Source organism: Ochlerotatus camptorhynchus, unplaced genomic scaffold (assembly GCF_037179485.1).
Source record: "Ochlerotatus camptorhynchus isolate MF236.1 unplaced genomic scaffold, CSIRO-AGI_Acam_v1.1 ptg000132l, whole genome shotgun sequence".
Lineage (NCBI taxonomy): Eukaryota > Metazoa > Arthropoda > Insecta > Diptera > Culicidae > Ochlerotatus > Ochlerotatus camptorhynchus.
Genome location: NW_027040622.1, coordinates 2,744,421 through 2,762,712, shown reverse-complemented (window position 1 = coordinate 2,762,712; position 18,292 = coordinate 2,744,421). Strand labels below are relative to the sequence as shown.

The 18,292-nt window shown below is 40.3% G+C and overlaps 2 protein-coding genes across 2 annotated transcripts in view; one reads left to right on the top strand and one right to left on the bottom strand.

Annotated features, from left to right (window-relative positions):
• The window catches only part of LOC135700330 (uncharacterized), a 42,804-nt gene extending 32,092 nt beyond the window's left edge, over positions 1–10,712 (bottom strand). Inside the window, exon 1 of the mRNA XM_065220824.1 lies at positions 10,276–10,712. The gene's annotated coding sequence lies outside the window, so the exon portion shown is untranslated. The remainder of the gene's footprint in view (positions 1–10,275) is intronic.
• On the top strand, positions 4,481–10,262 carry LOC135700332 (uncharacterized). Its single transcript, XM_065220826.1, has 3 exons — positions 4,481–9,492; positions 9,563–9,639; positions 9,736–10,262. The coding sequence occupies exons 1-3, from the start codon at positions 9,381–9,383 to the stop codon at positions 9,886–9,888; spliced, it is 342 nt and encodes a 113-aa protein (XP_065076898.1). The 5' UTR covers positions 4,481–9,380; the 3' UTR covers positions 9,889–10,262.
• Positions 10,713–18,292: the final 7,580 nt, after the last annotated feature.

The window sequence follows — 18,292 nt, the reverse complement described above, 5'->3', positions numbered from 1 at the left end:
TGTACCAGTTGAGTGGGACAGTCAATACGAGCACATAGCACATCAGAAACACAGAGAGCTGGATGTATTTCTGCTGACGCTGGGAGTGTCCAGACCTATCTGCTGACACCGATTGCGCCATGGAAGGTGACGCAGGGCCCAGCGATGAAATCTGCGTTGAACGCTTTCCATCCTGTCGGATTTATTTTGGTAGAAAGGATTCCAAACTGCTGATCCATATTCCGGTACCGATTGAACGAGTGCACAGTATAGTGATTTCAAACAGTACACGTCTTTGAAATCTTTGGCTACTCGCAAATCAGTCCTAGGTTTCTCGAAACTTTATCCGTTATATAACAGACGTGTTTACTGAATGTAATTTTGGAATCCAAGATCATCCTATGATCGTTCACCAGACTCTCTCTACTAATACGAACACCCGACAACAAATATTCGTAGATATGCGGACTCTGGCTTCTTGTGAATGAAATTATAGTGCAATTATTCGCGTTTAACACCATCCTGTTCAAGTCGCACCAGTGGGCGAATATATGTAGCTACCTTTGTGAGAAATTCGCATCGTGTGGCTTAGCTATTTTCCAAAATATTTTGAAATCGTCTGCATATTATAAAAGAGGTCCTTCAGGTTAAATGTTGATATGTCATTTAGGTACAATGGCTGAGATGGCTGCCTTGAGGAACTCCATAAGAGGAAAGCTCCAATCTTGACGTTAAGACGCCGGCCGGTCAAGTAAGATTGGAACCAACAGCCGGTGAAACCAAACCTAGCGAGTTTAGCAACAGCAATTTCGTGGTTGATTTTGTAGAAAGCGGATGACAAATATGTGTACCTATTAGCGTCGGTCTGCAGTCCTTCAGACACTCCATCAACATCGGACATAGTGAAGCAGAGAAGGTTCGTAGTAGTTGATCATTTCGGCATAAAACCATACTGATCGTCGTAGCCGGCGCCGGTGGTGTAGTGGTAAGCGTGACTGCTTTTCTCACCCCAATGGGTCTGGGTTCAATCCCAGCCGAGGTCGGTGGGATATTTCTGAGGCATAAAAATCTCTGGTCACGTCTTCCTTCGGAAGGGAAGTAAAGCCGTTGGTCCCGGCCCATATGTGTTGAATGGGTGCGATATCCTACGCAGGTGTGGAAGCTGCCTTCCTGCACCTTCTATTGACGTAAATGGATGGCAATAGATGTCCGTCAGTGGTTGGCACTAGATTGCGGAACAGAGTCCGACGTTAAATAAAGCAAATAAGCAACATACTGATCGTCGGAGATGAGCTGCTTGCATTGGAAAAAATAGGGTCCAGCACCCTTAAGGCCTGTACTCGAAGAAAATGCACCAGAAAAAGTGTTCGCCAAAAATTTATTTTAAGTTGGATCTTCTTGAAACTTTCAGGGAATGAACTAATGCATATGGATTATGTTTCGGCATAATTGCTTTATTCAATTTCCTATCCATCGCTGAAAGCCCGCACCTTTCCCTCAAGACCCCTCATTACATTTTGTGCAATGGTGGAGCTGACCTTTTTGGTCACTTTCATCCATTCTTTCTTCAACTCCAGCTCGTTCTTAAACATCTTGGACGATTTTCAACCTTTGGCCTTCATTATGGCCCAAAATCTTTCCACCGGACGAATCTCTGGTGAATTTGGGGGTTGGCGGTTTTTGGTACAAAAACAACGTTATTGTCTCTGTACCAATCCAACGTCGATCGCATGTAATGGCATGATGCCAGGTCCGGCCAAAATAATGTCTCGCCTCCGTGGGACCGCAGGAAGGGCAACAGACGCTTCTGGAGGCACTCGGTGCGGTCAATTTCGCTGTTGATTTACCGCATTGGCATATGGCCTGCCAGGACAAGTATTTTTTTGGCAAATTTGTCGACTTTCTTCTTCCTTATGTGTTCCGGAACATCAAACCGTAATTTGGCAACGTAGAACTCCAGCCCCGGTATCTGTTTTGCGTCTGCCTTGATGTAGGTTTCGTCATCCATAACCACACACATCGGTTTCGTTAACCACTCTCGATACTGCTTCCTTGCGCGGGATTTGGCCGCCGTGTTTTGTTGATCACACCGGTTCGGTGTCTTCCGGACCTTGAATACATGAAACCCAGCTCGTTTCATGGTTTGCTGAACGAACCAGGCGGAACACTTTGCCTTCAGAGCTACGTCGCGAATCGAAAGGTTCGGATTACGCTTGAAATAATCCAACACCTTTCGGGCCTTCACAGGATCAGCTGTCTTCGATTTTCTTCCACTTCCAGCCCGCCTCTCGGTCGTCTGAGACTCCTTAAACGATTTTACCACCCCAGACGCAGTTGTATGGGTGATTCCCAGTTGTCTTTCGATCCTTCTCATGGTCGCAGTCGGATTTTCCATGACGGCGCGCAAAATTCTCCGGCGATTTTCTTCTTGTTTCGATGACATCTCAATAACCACTGAACCGATTGTTATGAAATTTTGCACATATAAACAATTTACTCCAAACTAGTTATACCCAGATGTTCATCAATTTTTTACCCACGGATAAAAAAGTTACACACGGATAAAAATGGTGCATTTTTTTCGAGTACAAGCCTTAGTCGAATAATTTCGATACTGCACATAGCGCAGAGATAACCCGGTAATTGTCAACGTTAGTTTTGTCACCCTTTTTGGGAACATTCACATACTTCATCATATATACTTCATTCATATAATTCACATAGCAGGAATTATATCGGGTTCAAGTGAAGTCGAAGATTTCAATTTAGAAGCTGCTTAGAGCATCATGGAGTCATCAACATCTAAGGATGAATACATCTCTTGCTAGAACGTTTGTAGCAGCTTCGGTAAACTATTGTGGCTGCAGCGACTCGTTTGAAAAAAAATCACCAACGAATTTCGTAGATAACCGTTGGCAGATTTCCGATTCACTCGAAGCTTCAGCGTCATTCAACTTCATCGTTGAAAGTTACAAAGAGACATTTCCAAAGTTATTTCTTATATTCGAAAATCCCTGTGTTACCGATCGATCGGTTTTCGAGCAGAACTCAGCCACGGTTGTCAAAATTAGACTTCTTGCCTGTCAGAAATAACCACGCTAGGATTAATCGATATCTTTCCATCTGTCAAATTTCAACCAAAAGTTTAAAAAATCCACCATATGGTTCAGAGCCTTAGGAACGTGGCAGTCTATGACATAGAATGTTTAAGAAAGTTTGCGTAGCACTGTCGGCGTTCTCGTGATCTAGTAGGGCTTTCCAATCAAAACAGTAATAATGTTGTTGTAGTCAGCCTTGTTGAAATCACAACTCACCGTTTCCGCGTTATCGTTGAAAACTGGAAACTTCTTGTCTTTAGGGACTAACTGCAGGTGTGGGTGATGTGGCACGTGTTTCACGAGTGGAGTTAAACTCACTGAGATGTCTAGAGCCAGGACGGGACTTGACAACCCAGCTTCTCACTCTTCTTAATGTTTTTGATGAATGCCCGTCGAAAATTACTGTTTAACGGGGTTGACCAATAATGCCAGGATTGCAGAATGGTTTTTCTATTTTAATTTTAATTTGATTCGGAGTTTCTACTGCAGTTTAGTACCTAGGGCACCATTTTTGCTTAACACATTAAAAACATTCATACACAAACAAGAACATCCATCGCTTAGAGCACGCCGTGGACCTTATTTTCCAACTTTCCTTTCGCAAATATAAACAATTAACAACGCCATTGACGGCAATATTGATTCCGGCATCACTGCCAGTCAGATTGGTGTGATTCCTCTGTCCTTTTTATTCCACGATTGCTACTGTCAAATCGACCAATCAGCAACTGGCTCGGATTTGACAGCAAATTGGCTCGAAATCGCTACCCGATTGTCAAGTCCCGAGCAACGTCTTGAAGGCTTATAAAACATAAGTCCAACGTTCGTCCATATTCGTTGAAACAGTTGTTATTTTGGCGAAGGTTTGCTATTCTGTAGCTATCTAGCAAGGCACGATGGGAACGAAAACCTTTCCGTGTCTGCTAACAAGAAGCCATTATTTGAAGATTGCCAAATAATTCCGGGAAGATAGAAGTCACTGAGGATAAAAAACTCGTCACATACAGCAGCGTCACATGAGATAAATATAGCAGATCGGATGAATACGATCTGGCAGGATAAATGCAGCACCAAGGAATGACTTGTGATCAGCGAATTTGATTTTCTCCCAGATTTGCTCGGAACTAGTCTATTGGAGATCGTCAATCGAGCAGGTTTCGACAGCAATTAGAACGCCACCGCCAGATGCCTTCCTACTATTCGTGGGGCTTCTATCGGACCGGAAAACCTCATAGTTTGAGCCGAATATTTGGCTGGAGAGATTATTGGCATTTAGTCAGGTTTCGCAGAGAATGTAGACAGCAATCTGTAGCCAAATGGTGTTCTTGAACAGACGAATTCAAGCCACAAACATTCTGGTAGTAGATGACTGTTACTAAAAGGTAGGCAGCGAGAGCTTGGGGAAGCCATCTTGCGGTATTTCTCGTGTGTGTATGTGTGGTGTGTCTTCAATCTAACTCCTACTGTCTGCCAATGGCATTATGCATTGAGGCAAAAGAACCTAAGAATTTTATAAGAACAACTTATGAATTTTAGCCACAAGAAATCGATGCGAATTTCATTGATTTGCCTTATAAAAAATAATTTTGACAAAAAAATAATAAACTGAAGCAGACTGAAACCGAACCATGGACGTTGAGATTCCGGGGCTCGTGTGTTGACCACTCGTCTTTCAACGCTTCAGAAAATGAAATTGTTAAAGGCGTATAAGAGCTACCCAAGGGGATGGTCACTCCGGACAGTGTGCCAAAAACAAGCTGGGGCACACCTGGACACAGTCATTGGCACTGTTTGGCACCCATGGTTACAATTTTTCTGATCTTTAAAGTTACTGGCAACAATTATTTTTTTCTGCGCCTGCGCAGTGTGCATGTGTTAAAATTTGTTATTGATGTTGCCACAATATAATCAAATTATTTTCAAAACACAACCGTGAATCTCCACCAAGTCTCGCCATGGATTCTTAAAATCGTTACACCCGTGAAGGCAGTCGCCTCCACATTGCTTCCCAGACGAAGAACAGCCAACAGTGGTATCTTGACATGACCGAGGTTTCCGGCCATGGGTACACGAACTAGCGATGCAGCTCCCACGGCTGCGGCTGCTTCCAATGCTACTGCTGCTGCTGCTTGTCCATCTTTTTTGACGTCTTTTAGAGGAGCCGGACCAGCAGAAGGAACAGTAGCAGCAGCATTGGAAGCAGCTGCAGCCGTGGGAGCTGCATCGCTAATTCGTGTAGCGATTGCACTTCATGATGGCGTTCACTGCCAGGGCTACGCTCGGGAATTCAACCAATGCGGAGGAGGAACTCGGTCGGCATAAGGGTGGGTTATTGAAGAAGTGGAGATTGCGATTTTTGCTGGCCTGGGTCAACGAAAGGTAGCGATTGTTCTTGGAGGCGCTGTAGTCCTTGAAGCTGATCGAATTGTCTGGCAGGGTGTAGGTGTTGGTGGACTCTGACATGTAGTTCTACTTGGAAAAAGCAATCTGAACTTTGCTATCATCATTTCCATTCATTCAATGTTGTTCAAACGCTGGATGCTGCGTTCGATTGGTTCGACAGCGATGGCGTCTCCCATCTGGACCATGGCGGTACCCTCTTTGGTCTTCAGGAACTTTATCCTGACAACATTTCCGTACAGGCAGAACAGATTGAACAGCTTATCGGTGTTGGCTGTGTTGTTATCGAGTTCGTAGACCATCATTACTGCGGCCTGTTGCTGTGCCGGTTGAATGAAGTTGGCTGGTCCGTTTCGGGTCAACAGTGCGTCCTTCATCAGTCCGACGTGTGTTCCGGCCGGTGTTGGTTTCCAGTTTTCCGACGGATGATACTCGGGCGGTGAAAAATTCGGTGATTGACTAATGATTGACGTTCGTTGTGCGGGGTCCGCCTTCCGCCGAAGATGGAAGGATCGGGTAGCAACGGAGCTCGTTCGTTGCAGGCATCCTTGGAGACGGCTGCATCCAATGTGTAGTCCCAACTGGAGACCGTATCGTTTTTGTAAACATTGAAAAACAAATCGAAAACAAGAGCTGTTAAAATACCGGGTTGCCAACAAGGCATTATTCACAAGCAAACAAAAGTCAGTTCAATGACTTCTTGGCACTGCCGGCACAGCTCCGGCACACATTTGCCTCAGTGTGGATAAAATTTACCTGTGATCACTTTTCACGAATTCACAAAGCTTGAACCTGGGAGTGAGAAAGTAACACCTCTACCAATAGCCCATTTCAAGAACGCAACCATTCCGAAGCTATTTTCGCACACAATAAACCCCGCTACAATACATTGCCGATGCATTTTTTTTTCGTTGATTTGTTTTCCGTCGATCTTGTTTTCCGTACTGAGTACCAATGCTACCGACGCCAAGGAGGCAGCTCCCACACCTGGACCCTACCTATCGACCCATCAACTCATGAACCGGGGACCAACGGCTTTACTTCCCATCCGAAGGAAGGCGTGATCAGAGATGTTATGCCTCAGAACATCCCCGCGGCGCTGACTGGGCTTGAACCCAGGCCAGCTGGGGCGAGAGATAATCAAGCTTACTAATCGAGTACTGATCTTTAGAAAACTTATCGATGCTATTGAAACAATGCAAAGATTACACAAAATAATTAGTTTAATGAGATATAAGTAAGATTTTCAACTTGTCACTAGTGATATTCATATGGCCAATGAGAACAACCCAAATTTGAGTTTAGTTTACTCATGAATCCACACAAGGTGCATGAACTCAGCGATGAGTAAATTTGCCTCATGTTTTTCCAGGTTTGTACAGGAAAAAAAAAAACTTTCCGGGTATGTGAAAAGTTAAGATTGGATTCTCTCAGTCTATTGGTCAAATTTCCTCATTTTCCGGTAGATTTTTGAGGTTTTTCACAGTCACACGTTTAACTATTTCTGGTAATATGTCTTTTCTTTGTTTTCTGTATTGTCCGTTGTTGAGTTTCTCTGTCATCGTGTTGTCGTGAAATGACAATTGCTTTTCCTTTGTCTGCTTTTGTGAAGTATACTGATTTGTATTTTAATTCCTTGATGATTGTTTATTCTTCTCTGCTGTTTAGTAATTCTTGTGTTCCTTTCGTGATGTTTTCTTCTGATAATGTTCTAGTTGTGTTTTTTTTTGTTCGGTTGGTAGTTGTCTAATGTTTATAGTTGTTTCTATTTCAATGATAATTACGTAATGTTTAATACGTTCAGTAATATCTTTAATTGATCTGTTGAACATTGCTGAGATGGTTTTTTGTCAACAAAACCTCCAAAGGGTTGCACTGTTTGTTTTGAAATTCTATTAGTATTAACTTTTAATTTAGAATTTGGTTGCTGAAACATGAGGCAAATTTACTGATCGTTAAGCTCCTGCGATTCTGGCGATTATGAGTAAGCTAAACTCAAATTAAGTTCGTTCTCATTCGCCGTGTGGATTCCTATGTCAAACTGCAATGCCTGATATCATGCTCTAAGCGTATCAGTATCGAAGGTGAAATTCAGTGCTGGAGCCAGAGCTGGTAAATATCACGGCCGTCAAGTGACAATAAGAAATCAGGTCCTCTCACTATCATGAGAGTAACTGTCATACGGTTTTGACATCAACATTTCCAACTGATTTATATTAGATTTTGACAAGCAACAGTATGTAATCGGTAGAGTGAATATGTCTTTAAGATTACCGCGGTACAAGCAACAATCAATACGAAACTAACGATTTTAAACTGGCTCACTACTTGACTAGCCTATTGGTCCCAAGCAAATCGATCAACGTACCCCATTCTAGTCGAAATTCTAGTACTACACAATGTTTGTTTTTATTCGCTATGAAAGTTTGACTGATAAAATGAGGGGTTATTGGATTTTCCTATGTTCGAGGGGTGAATCGATTAGCTTGGGACCGAAGAGAGTACCAGAGCTGAGCCAAAAAGTTGAGCACGTTTCTTCGGGACCTACTAGTCTTATAGTTACCTCTATAGTACAAGTAACAATAATATCAATAAATGAGTTTATAATTGCGATGTTAACAACACTGTCACGTTCTGTCATGACAAAAATATCGATGAGATTTTGAAGTAAATCTCTATTATCGTTTTCTCAACCAATGATAGTGACAGAAGTATCTCTGTAAATATCGCGTGAGATCTTTTATTGAAAATGAAATTTCCCAGCCCTGGCTGGAGCAATATCTAATATCAATTGACATGGTTGACAGCACGCAGCGCTGATGTACTACATCTCAAAATTCGCAGAATTTCATGGAGAATTCTTCAGAGGCCATGTCAACTGTCTAAAGCAACATTGGCCACTGGTTTCGAAAGCACCGTAAATATGGCCAATTTATCGACTCCATATAACCAAAATTACATGAAGAATCCATCAGAGGCCATGTCAACATGTCAACATGTTCGGCCAAATAGCGTCCCATCCGGTGGTGCACTGGTACCGCTCGTTGTAGGATCCACCTGAGACGATGAAAAAACGGTACATGTGTCGATATTTCGACGGATCAATGGCAGACGCGGGGATAGCTGTTCACGCGTGATCCAGAGGAGGCTGGCATCGTCCCATTATTTCGGGTTAAAGTTGTGCATACGAGCCCGTGAGAAGGGTTTTTGTAATGCAAGACTGTTTTTGATTTTAATGTCGGTGTCGCCTCTTTATTTGTTACAATGGAGGGATTCCGGAGAATCCCAGGAGCGATTCCAGAGAATCTCATGAACGATTCAGGAGAATCCCAGGAGATGGAATTAAGACGAAACATATTCAAGTATGCTTTTAAGGGCAGTCCAGTTCCTTATGATTCCAGTTTTAATCATAAACGGCACTCACTGCAAATCAAGTTCCTGAATTTGGTCCACATATTCAATTCTGGTATTCTTTCAAGTTCTGAGCATTTACTCAGTAATACAGAAATACTGAGAATAAGTTGTTGTACACAAAACACTGGATTTACTTTCCACTCCGAATATTTCTCCCATCACCTGGCATCCCTGCAGCGCAGTGCGCATGTCTGAAGCCACAAGTTGTTCATCGCACCGACCCCATCGCAACAATGTGCAACAATCCTGCCGGACCGACGGCGCCGACGTTCACCCGTTCATTTGTTTACGAACGACCGACTCGGATGCGAAGGAAAGCGAAAAGAATTTTCCCATTTTCCATCCTCCCTTCGCAGTCTCATTGACAGACGGTCAGCCATTGCTGCCAACCAAACGCAGAAAAATTCGAGAATTTCATTCGCGGCGACCGATTTTCATCAGCTGCTTAGGCCCGTAATTTGCCGAAAAAAAGGAAAACAAACGTAAAAGATGACTTCCAGCCGGCTTCATCGGGTGTTTTTGTATAGTTTTGCCATCTGCCTGTTCGGTACCTTTGTGACAATCGCGGCCAAGATCTTCCCAATTGCCAATCTACCCACGAGTAAGTGATAGGACTGTTTTCTTTATACCTCCTTGATGGGACATTGAATCGTAAACATTTCCTTTGCTAGGTACTAATGTCATCATCATCGGCACATGCCTGGCTAATGTGATTTCCGTGGTGGCATTGATTATTGGAATAATAATGGTAAGTTGGACAGTAGTGGTGCACCGCGGTCGGTTGATTGTTGTCAAGGTAATTGAATTGAAACCACCCTTTCTTGGTGTGTCCCACCCCTTTCAGAAACGACCGGAGCTGGTGAAAGCCGTTAAAATATTCAGCTGGGTGCAGTTGGGTGCCATTTTCTTCCTTATCTGTTTGGCACTGTTCCTACTGTACGTGGTCAAGGTGGACGTGGAGCACTACGACGAGAGTGCGATGAAACAGGAACTGTGAGAGGTGCTGGCGTTGGCTTCTATTCAAGCGTAGCTGGGATGTTGATAATGGTGTTTGAATTAATAATTCACTGTCTTTCGAATTGAAGAAACGGCATTTTCTATGCGAAACTCCCCAGATGACAAACGTGTTCATCCTGCGTGTAATATTTTGTACTACGTGGTGGTTTTTTCGATTATAAATGTTTATTGGAATGATGTAAATAAAACGTCATCGAAAAAAAATATGCTGACCTATGTTTCCTTATATGTACTTTGCAGTCAATAATCCTTTTCGTGTCATCAATGTATCATTTATCGATTTGTGACGTATTTTCTGACTCATAATTGAAAAGAGGCTTCTACATAAATATGAATAGAAAATATTTCAAATTGTTTTCATCCTTACCTTAGTGACTTTTTGTTTTGATTCACCTTACGCTTCCCACGCTAGTACCCATCGTCACACTAAAACAAGCACCAAAAACCAAACTGACACATCTACCAACCTAAACACTGAAAACAACACCGACGGCACGGTGCAACAAAGTGCAACCAGTGCAAAACAACCGATACAAACACATAACAAACAGGGAAAGACCTTTGCCGCCTCACATCAAATTCTAAAAATACCGCACATCTCCTTCTGTTTGCTATCATCATTCTCATGATTTCATTCACATTTTTTTTTTCGTCTACCACGGCAGAGCACTGAACAAAGGGAAGCAACTGGCGAATGAATTTCACTACTGAGCTTTGTCATCTTTTCGAGATGCAACGCAATTTACGTTTTTACCTAGCAGACGGTTGATAAACTGCAGGGCAGCACTGGTGAAACATAGTTCTACCACTTACCGAAATACCAAATGAAGCCGAATTCTGGTGGAAACTGAATAATAACTGCACAACACTACTCGCGACGCACGCAACTGCACGTCAAGGAAATCCGATTAGCACTGACTGACAGGCGGTTGTACTAAACGAATAGTTTTCGCACACAAATGAGTCGGTCTGTTCAATGACAGTTCAAAACAGATAGCAAGCTCGCATTGATTGGAAGGAAAACTGAATAAATAATGTGAAGTATAATAAGATTTATTCTACAAATAATACAATTGATATGTGTGGGGATCACTTGATTCCAAAGGGACGATTCAACCAGCTCGAAGTAGGTTGACCGCTATTTGTTGAAGAAAAATCGCATATACCGGTCTTGAGCGCCGTCAGTAAACACAACTAGCGAATATAGTAGTGTTGGACGGGCAAATGAACCGAACGAACGGAATGAACGGGAATGAACGTGTAAATTAGAATGTGCTATATGTAGTCGTTTGAAGAATGCAAGGTGAACATTGCATTATGTCCTAACTAACATTGACAGATCTCTCCGTCGACTTTCTCTTTGTATCCCCACGACCATGTAACGGCATTCCCTGGTATTTTCCGCACACATATCAATATGGGAAGCTTTTATCTAGCATTTTATACGGCAAACACAACAAGAAACGGTTATGTGCTCAAGTTATTAATGAAGGAGAAAGTCGACGAAGAGAATCGATCAATGTTACATAGAACCTAATGCAATGTTCAGCTTGAATGATTCTAGGCTCAACCGGTCGATTCTGCTGTTTGTTTTACCGCAGTCTAACACACTAACACAGTCACCGCATATTTTTGCAACAGAGTTGAATGAAAACGAAAGTCGTTGATGTTGAAGAGAATCGCTCAAGCCAGATTGGACCCTTTGAAAAGTTCGTCAAAACATGACATGGGACAGTCAGCTGAGTAATTCAATTTGCGTGAAACTTGTGGAAATTTCGATGAATCATTACTTGCGTGAAAAGATTGAATGTGTTTAAATACATTAGAATGCAAGACACCACACGGTCACAAAATATGGCTAGCTTATTGCTCATTACTTATCGCATGCTATTCATTTAGTGTTATATATTCCATATTTACAAATTGAGAGCAGGCATCAATGTTCCATTTTTGCATTAATATAATTGTGTGGCAAGTACAATCATATACTCTATGCCCACGGAAGTCGAGAAATTTGACAATCGAAAATAATCCTAGACCGGACCGGGAATCAAACCCAACTACCTCCAACATGGTCTTGCTTTGTAGCTGTGTGCGTGTGTGAATACAATCCATCTCCCACTGACCGGCAGTGCTTTTATGGAAGAAACCTGCCTGCACCTATTTGTTGATAGAACTGTTTTCACCGATAGATGCAAACATTTTTAGCCCTGGAGATGAAAGGTGATAGCAGAGCTGCCAGGTGGTTTTATAAAAAAATCTGTATCCACTCTATTAAAAAATCTGTATTTTCTGTATTGACGATTTTTTTTTCTTAATTAATCATGTTTTGTTGTTTTACAAATACAGTGCATACAAAATAACCATAAAAAGTGCTTAACCACCTATTCGGGCTATCGTACTAACCATACGGGATATAATTGCGCCATTTGTGATATCGTCCGTACTTATTTATAAGAGTGATATGAAGCCGTTTGAAAATGTATGGAGATTTTAGTTTCTATCCATTATCTTCCTGATAAGCAGTTTTAAATGCAAAAAAGTGCACGAGTTCATTACTATTTGATATTTTTAATATAGATGAATACAATTAATTACATCATTTGTGTGGTAGTTACACCGAAAAGTCGAGAGATGTCACCCCGCCAGTGCTGGTAAAATCATTTTTGCAGTATGGAGAATATCAGAAAATCCGCAATTTCTTACGAAATACATTTTCAATGCAAGTTAAATGTTTACGAGTACTTGTATTTGTACCATTTTAATGTGCTCGGGCACTTTTCTTGTATTTAACATACATGCTTATATTGGAAATATTCAATTAATACTGTAAATCCCCATACAATCTCAAATCGTTTACTACCAGCTCCATATGCATCCGAAAGCGGTTGGTCCTCTGGTTGTGAATGCTGTCAAAAACACCATAACATGATTAATTGTCGATGGAAATTTTTATAGGTTCCCGAGCAGAGGGTGAGAACAAAATGAAAACAAGAATTATGTTGTTTTCATTATTCCTGATAATTCAAATTGATTTCATTTTGATGGAGTTGATGGCTAACAGAACAAAAATGAGAGCTTAAAGATATGCGAAGAATATCAAAATTATAACATATATTGATATTAGTGAGAACTGCTTGATAACTTATTTTAATATAGATATTTTATTTAGATTACAAATTTAGTTATCAACATGTTATTGCATGCATGCCGAAAAAACAAAATAAAAATACATCGCATTTTGATGTCATCATGAGTTATTAAAAGGCAGCTATATAAACGCACAGTGGAATCGATTAAATGTTCCATAATTTTTTTAATTTTTTTTTATGTTAGAGGAGCATAGCGACGAGTAAGCTTCTTCTAGTCTTTTGAGCCAAATTGGATTTCGTTTTCTTTCATGTTCGCCTTTTTCCTTCTGTGAAGTTATATTTAGTAGAGAGTCGCGAATTTTGTGATATTCTCCATACTGCAAAAACAGTTTTCCAACCACTGGAGGGGCAAAAACTCTCGGATATTTGATAAAACTACCACTCAAATTAAATGGTTAACTAATTTAGAGGTGAAAGGATAGTTATTAGGCAAAGAGGTGGAGATAAAATAGTTTTCGGTTGCAACTTTTTTGTGATATTTTATGAAAGGAGTCGACAAACAGATCTATTTTGTTAAAAGGTTTATTAACGATATTTTGAATAACATTGATAGGAATTAATCTTAGCTTCTCACTAATTATGCAGTTTCAGTTGAAAAACCAAACAATCCCTGTAAAAATTAAAAAGAACGTTAATGAGTTTATGTTATTCATGATAAATTGGTTGATTTGATACATAACGATACTGTACCATTTACTTCATTTTATACATATCCACTGTCAATCGATTTCTAGCTGCAACGGTGACTTCGACAACACCGCTTGGCGTTTTATGAGCCTTTGCATATTCTTTTGCAGCTAGAATACCTTTCATGGTGGATGTGTTTAGGCTATTCCTCACCTTAGTTTTGTTAAGATTATGTGCAGAAAAAATTCTCTCTACATCTGCAGACGAATGTGGGAATGAAAGGAAGGCTGGGATAACACATTTAAGTAGAGGAAACGCTAATTCACCACTCATACGACGAGTCGACAAAACTCTACTCCAGAACTCCGGTCCATCGATCAGTTCTCCATTTGTACTCCATTCACCTACTGTGTTCCGAGCTTCCCTAAACTCGTCGTCTATATTTTGAACTTCCTCGGCATCGTACAGTTCAGGAAACTGCTTAAGTAGCGGGTACATTGACGGATGAACTTTTTCCACTACATTTTTTGGATCGATTATGGCCAAGTTTATCAACACACCATTATTGAAATCAAAGCGCATAATGATTTGGTTCACGATAGAGATGAAGAAGTTCATCACATCCAAACGAATCTTGTGGAGATCAACCGCAGTAAGTAGCTTCTCGTCTGTGTATTTGTCAACCAGCATCTGAGCTTTCGTTCCCAAGTATAATTTTTCAAGTTCGATGTAGCTAAATATGTGGAGCTAATTTAATGGAATCCAGCTTAACAATGGAGTTGCTGTAGAGAGTTTTGCATAAATTCATGGTACCTATTTTATTTTAAATACAATTTATTAACAGGAAAACTTCATACAATTCAAAACAGTATGTAAGACTGGATGTTTGTTTTAAGAAAATTAATAAAAGTTCTTTCAGCTTTGTGAGTTTTGGTAGAGTTTACTGGATTTATTTAAAGTCCGTAAAAATTATATAAACTACATAAAACTTCATGAAATAATGTAACAGTCATGTAAATTGTGCAACAGTTCAAAAAAACAGTGCTGGATTTTTTTTTACTTCAAGAATTTTCTGGAAGTCTGCCAAAATTGTAGAAGCTCAGTAAGCTTTGTTAAATTCCAGGGAATTTCGTAGCTAATTATAAATACTAAAGGAGTTCAATATACTACATTGAAATTTCAAGATCTTACTGAAAGATTTGGGATCTTAATTTAACCTAGTCGTTAAAGAAATTTCGTAAAGAAGTCTCAAGATTTCTCTTAAAGCCTAGTGAAGAACTGTATAAACATGATTATGGTAATTGGAAGATGAAAATGATTTGGCACTTTATGAAAATTTTAATTTTTCCGAATCTCAGATTTTTTAATTTTTTTTTGCTGGAAAATGCTATCTTCGCCACTTACTGAATACTCTGGTGATAATATCTTTTTGAAATATTTTTTGATGTATAAATAAATGTCAAAAACTTACTTGGTTCACAACGATCATCAGAATTAGAGCCACTTGCTTCTGATGTTGACCCTGATTCAGCATCGGGAGAAATTCCTGAAAAAAAATTAAAGTTAAAATCCATGTCAATCGAAGCCAATGGATTCAAACAAAATAAATAACGCAACAATTTATGTTAACATTGAATTTGAGTTGAAGACAATGATCATTTTGTTTGAGGTTTCATGTAATGAAGTGTGGAGTACAGAGACCAGGCTTATCTAACGCCTTGAACGCTAATAGTTTATGAGCAGGGTGATTAATCAATGCGATAGCGTCTTCAGTCACCATTTTTCAGATGATAACGCAGACTTTATCGAGTATTGATCAACGGCCCTATTTTCAAGAAATATTTAATATAACTAACCTTCCTCCGACGTCATCGAGCAAGTGGCAATATCCGGATCACATTGTTTCGATTTGGAAATTTCTGAAAAATAATTGTGAGCTTTAATACTATCTGATATTCAGACTGCATATGGAACGTAGTAAGCAAACGCTAGGAAGTTTAAGAAAAAGTCACAATAATATAAATAAATCTAACCTTGATCTGCTGACATCGTCTCCGAATTGCTAGCAACAACCGGATTATGTTTTGGCGTATTAGCACTGCTAATCACATCAAGAGAGCATTCTGCAAAATAAGAAAATCTTTTTGAACCAATTGAAATTTACAGTCTGTAGTTGTAGTTGAAAATTGGGGTAACAGATTGGTTTAACTTTTGAAAGCTATAATAGGTACAACAAACTAACCTTGTTCCGGCGCTGCCGTCTTCCGTACGAAAAAGGAAGAAATTGGCTTGGAACTGGAACTGAAGGCCACGTTTGGCATTTTTTCCTCGGCATTCTAAAAAATACAGCTTTCGATTTAATTTACACAGCACTTGCACTTTCGAGCGACCCAACAGAAATTTGAATGAAACGCGGGAAACGAAACGGAAAAGCAAATTGTCGCACGTCAAACTGCTTCCATACGCGAGCCGATTCATACAACGAAACTACGGGCTGACGGGCGTGACTGCGTTTTCCGTTGGAGGGAGTGAGAGAAGCATAAAAGAAACAGCAACGCCTCAGTCCGCATCGTGCTCTCTTGCCGTGCGGATCTATTTGCTTTTTGCTTAAGGAAGTGTTACTACTACCTAAAGCTACAACAAATTTAAACAGCACTTTTCAGTGCTCAACCTGTAAAAATTTTCTACCTTGTTCAACTCCTCTTATTCCTCTTCGATCCTTGTTTGGACCCTACCCGAGGTAATCCTTTTTGGATATCGATTTGGAAAATTCCTCTTCGATCCTTCAGATTCTTATAGTAATCTGCTTGGAAGTCGATTTGGATAAAAATTTACTGCCGCCATGGCGCCTAAACGCAAAAGAAAGGGGCAAACTCTTGACCCCCCTTCTGATGAAATTAATTTGAGTAATCAATTTGATTTGCTCACGGATGATGAGAATGATCCATCATCCAAGAAAAATTCTAGTAAACTTTCCCGGCTTAATGCCAAGAAAGAAAAGATTCCCCCTATTGTGATAACCACTACCGATTTCCATGCTCTTCGCATGGAACTTTTGAATTTCGTGAAAGTTAAGTTTTCACTACAAATTGGACGTCGGGGTGAATGCCGTGTATTGGCTGAAACCTTGGACGGATTTAAATGTCTTCTCAAGTATCTTACTGAGAAGAAGCACAAATTTTTTACTTACGACACCAAAACTGAACGTGTGTTCAAGGTTGTCATGAAAGGACTGCCCAGTGGTGAATCCCTGGATCAGATCAAAGATGAACTGGCAAAATTACTTGGAGTTGTGCCACTCCAAGTAATCAAAATGAAAATGAAATCCCGTCCTGGCGATTCGCGCAACGGGATTTCTAATGATTTTTATTTAGTTCACTTCAAGTCTAGTGAACTAAACAACCTTAAGGCCTTAGAAAAAGCTAGCCTTATGCTCCATGTCCGAGTGAAGTGGGAACACTTCAGGAAGACTGGAGGAAATTTCCAAAACCTCACTCAGTGCCGTAAGTGCCAGGGATGGGGTCACGGAACTAAAAATTGCTACATGCCAGCTAAATGCATGAATTGTGGTGATTCCTCTCACGCAAAGGACGACTGTCCTGTGAAGGAAGATCCTAAGAAATTTAAATGTTCAAATTGTGGTGAAAACCACAAATCCAATTTTTGGGAATGTAAGACTCGCAAAGCGATCCTACAATCTCGTTCTAACCGACAGGTAGGAAACGCTCCACGTTTCCGACCAGGTACAAATTCCTCTGCTGTTAACAACGGTCAGCGAGGAACAAATTCTACATTCGTACCCGTAGGTACAAATATCACCCCTGCTTCAAATGTTTTATCTGTACCTACTCCCCTCGCTGCTAACAATGTTCAGCGAGTTAATGGAGCTACCTATGCTGCTATTGCAGCGGGTAGAAATCAAAATACTAACCAACGTTCTAACGGAAATTTTGACAATTTTGACTTAGGAAGCATTACTGCCCCTAAAATGGAATTTTTACAGAATTCATTAATTGACATGATTTCTGATATGCTTAAATCTAACTCCATGTTTGATGCTATTCAAACTGGAGTAAAATTTGCTAATAATATTGTCATGACTTTAAAATTCAGTAATGGATTTTAAAGCATTAAACATTTTAAATTGGAACGCTCGATCTCTTATAGATAATGAAGACGAGCTATTTAATTTTTTGAGAGTTCATAACGTGCATATTGCCGTTATAACTGAAACGTTCCTTAAACCTGACCATAAGGTTAAGAAGGACGCAAATTACTTGATTTATAGAAATGATCGTCTTGATGGACCCTGTGGTGGCGTTGCCATCATTATTCATAGACGAATCAAGCATAAAATTCTTTCTTCATTTGAAACCAAAGTTTTTGAAACTTTGGGAGTTTCTGTTGAAACAAAATTTGGACAACTTACGTTTATAGCTGCCTATTTGCCATTCCAATGCGTAGGCCAGCAAAAGAATTTTCTCAAGGGTGACCTCCAGAAACTTACCCGTCATAGGTCTAAATTCTTCATTATTGGTGATTTTAATGCAAAACACCGCTCATGGAATAATGCTCAAAGCAATTCCAATGGTAATATTCTGTTTG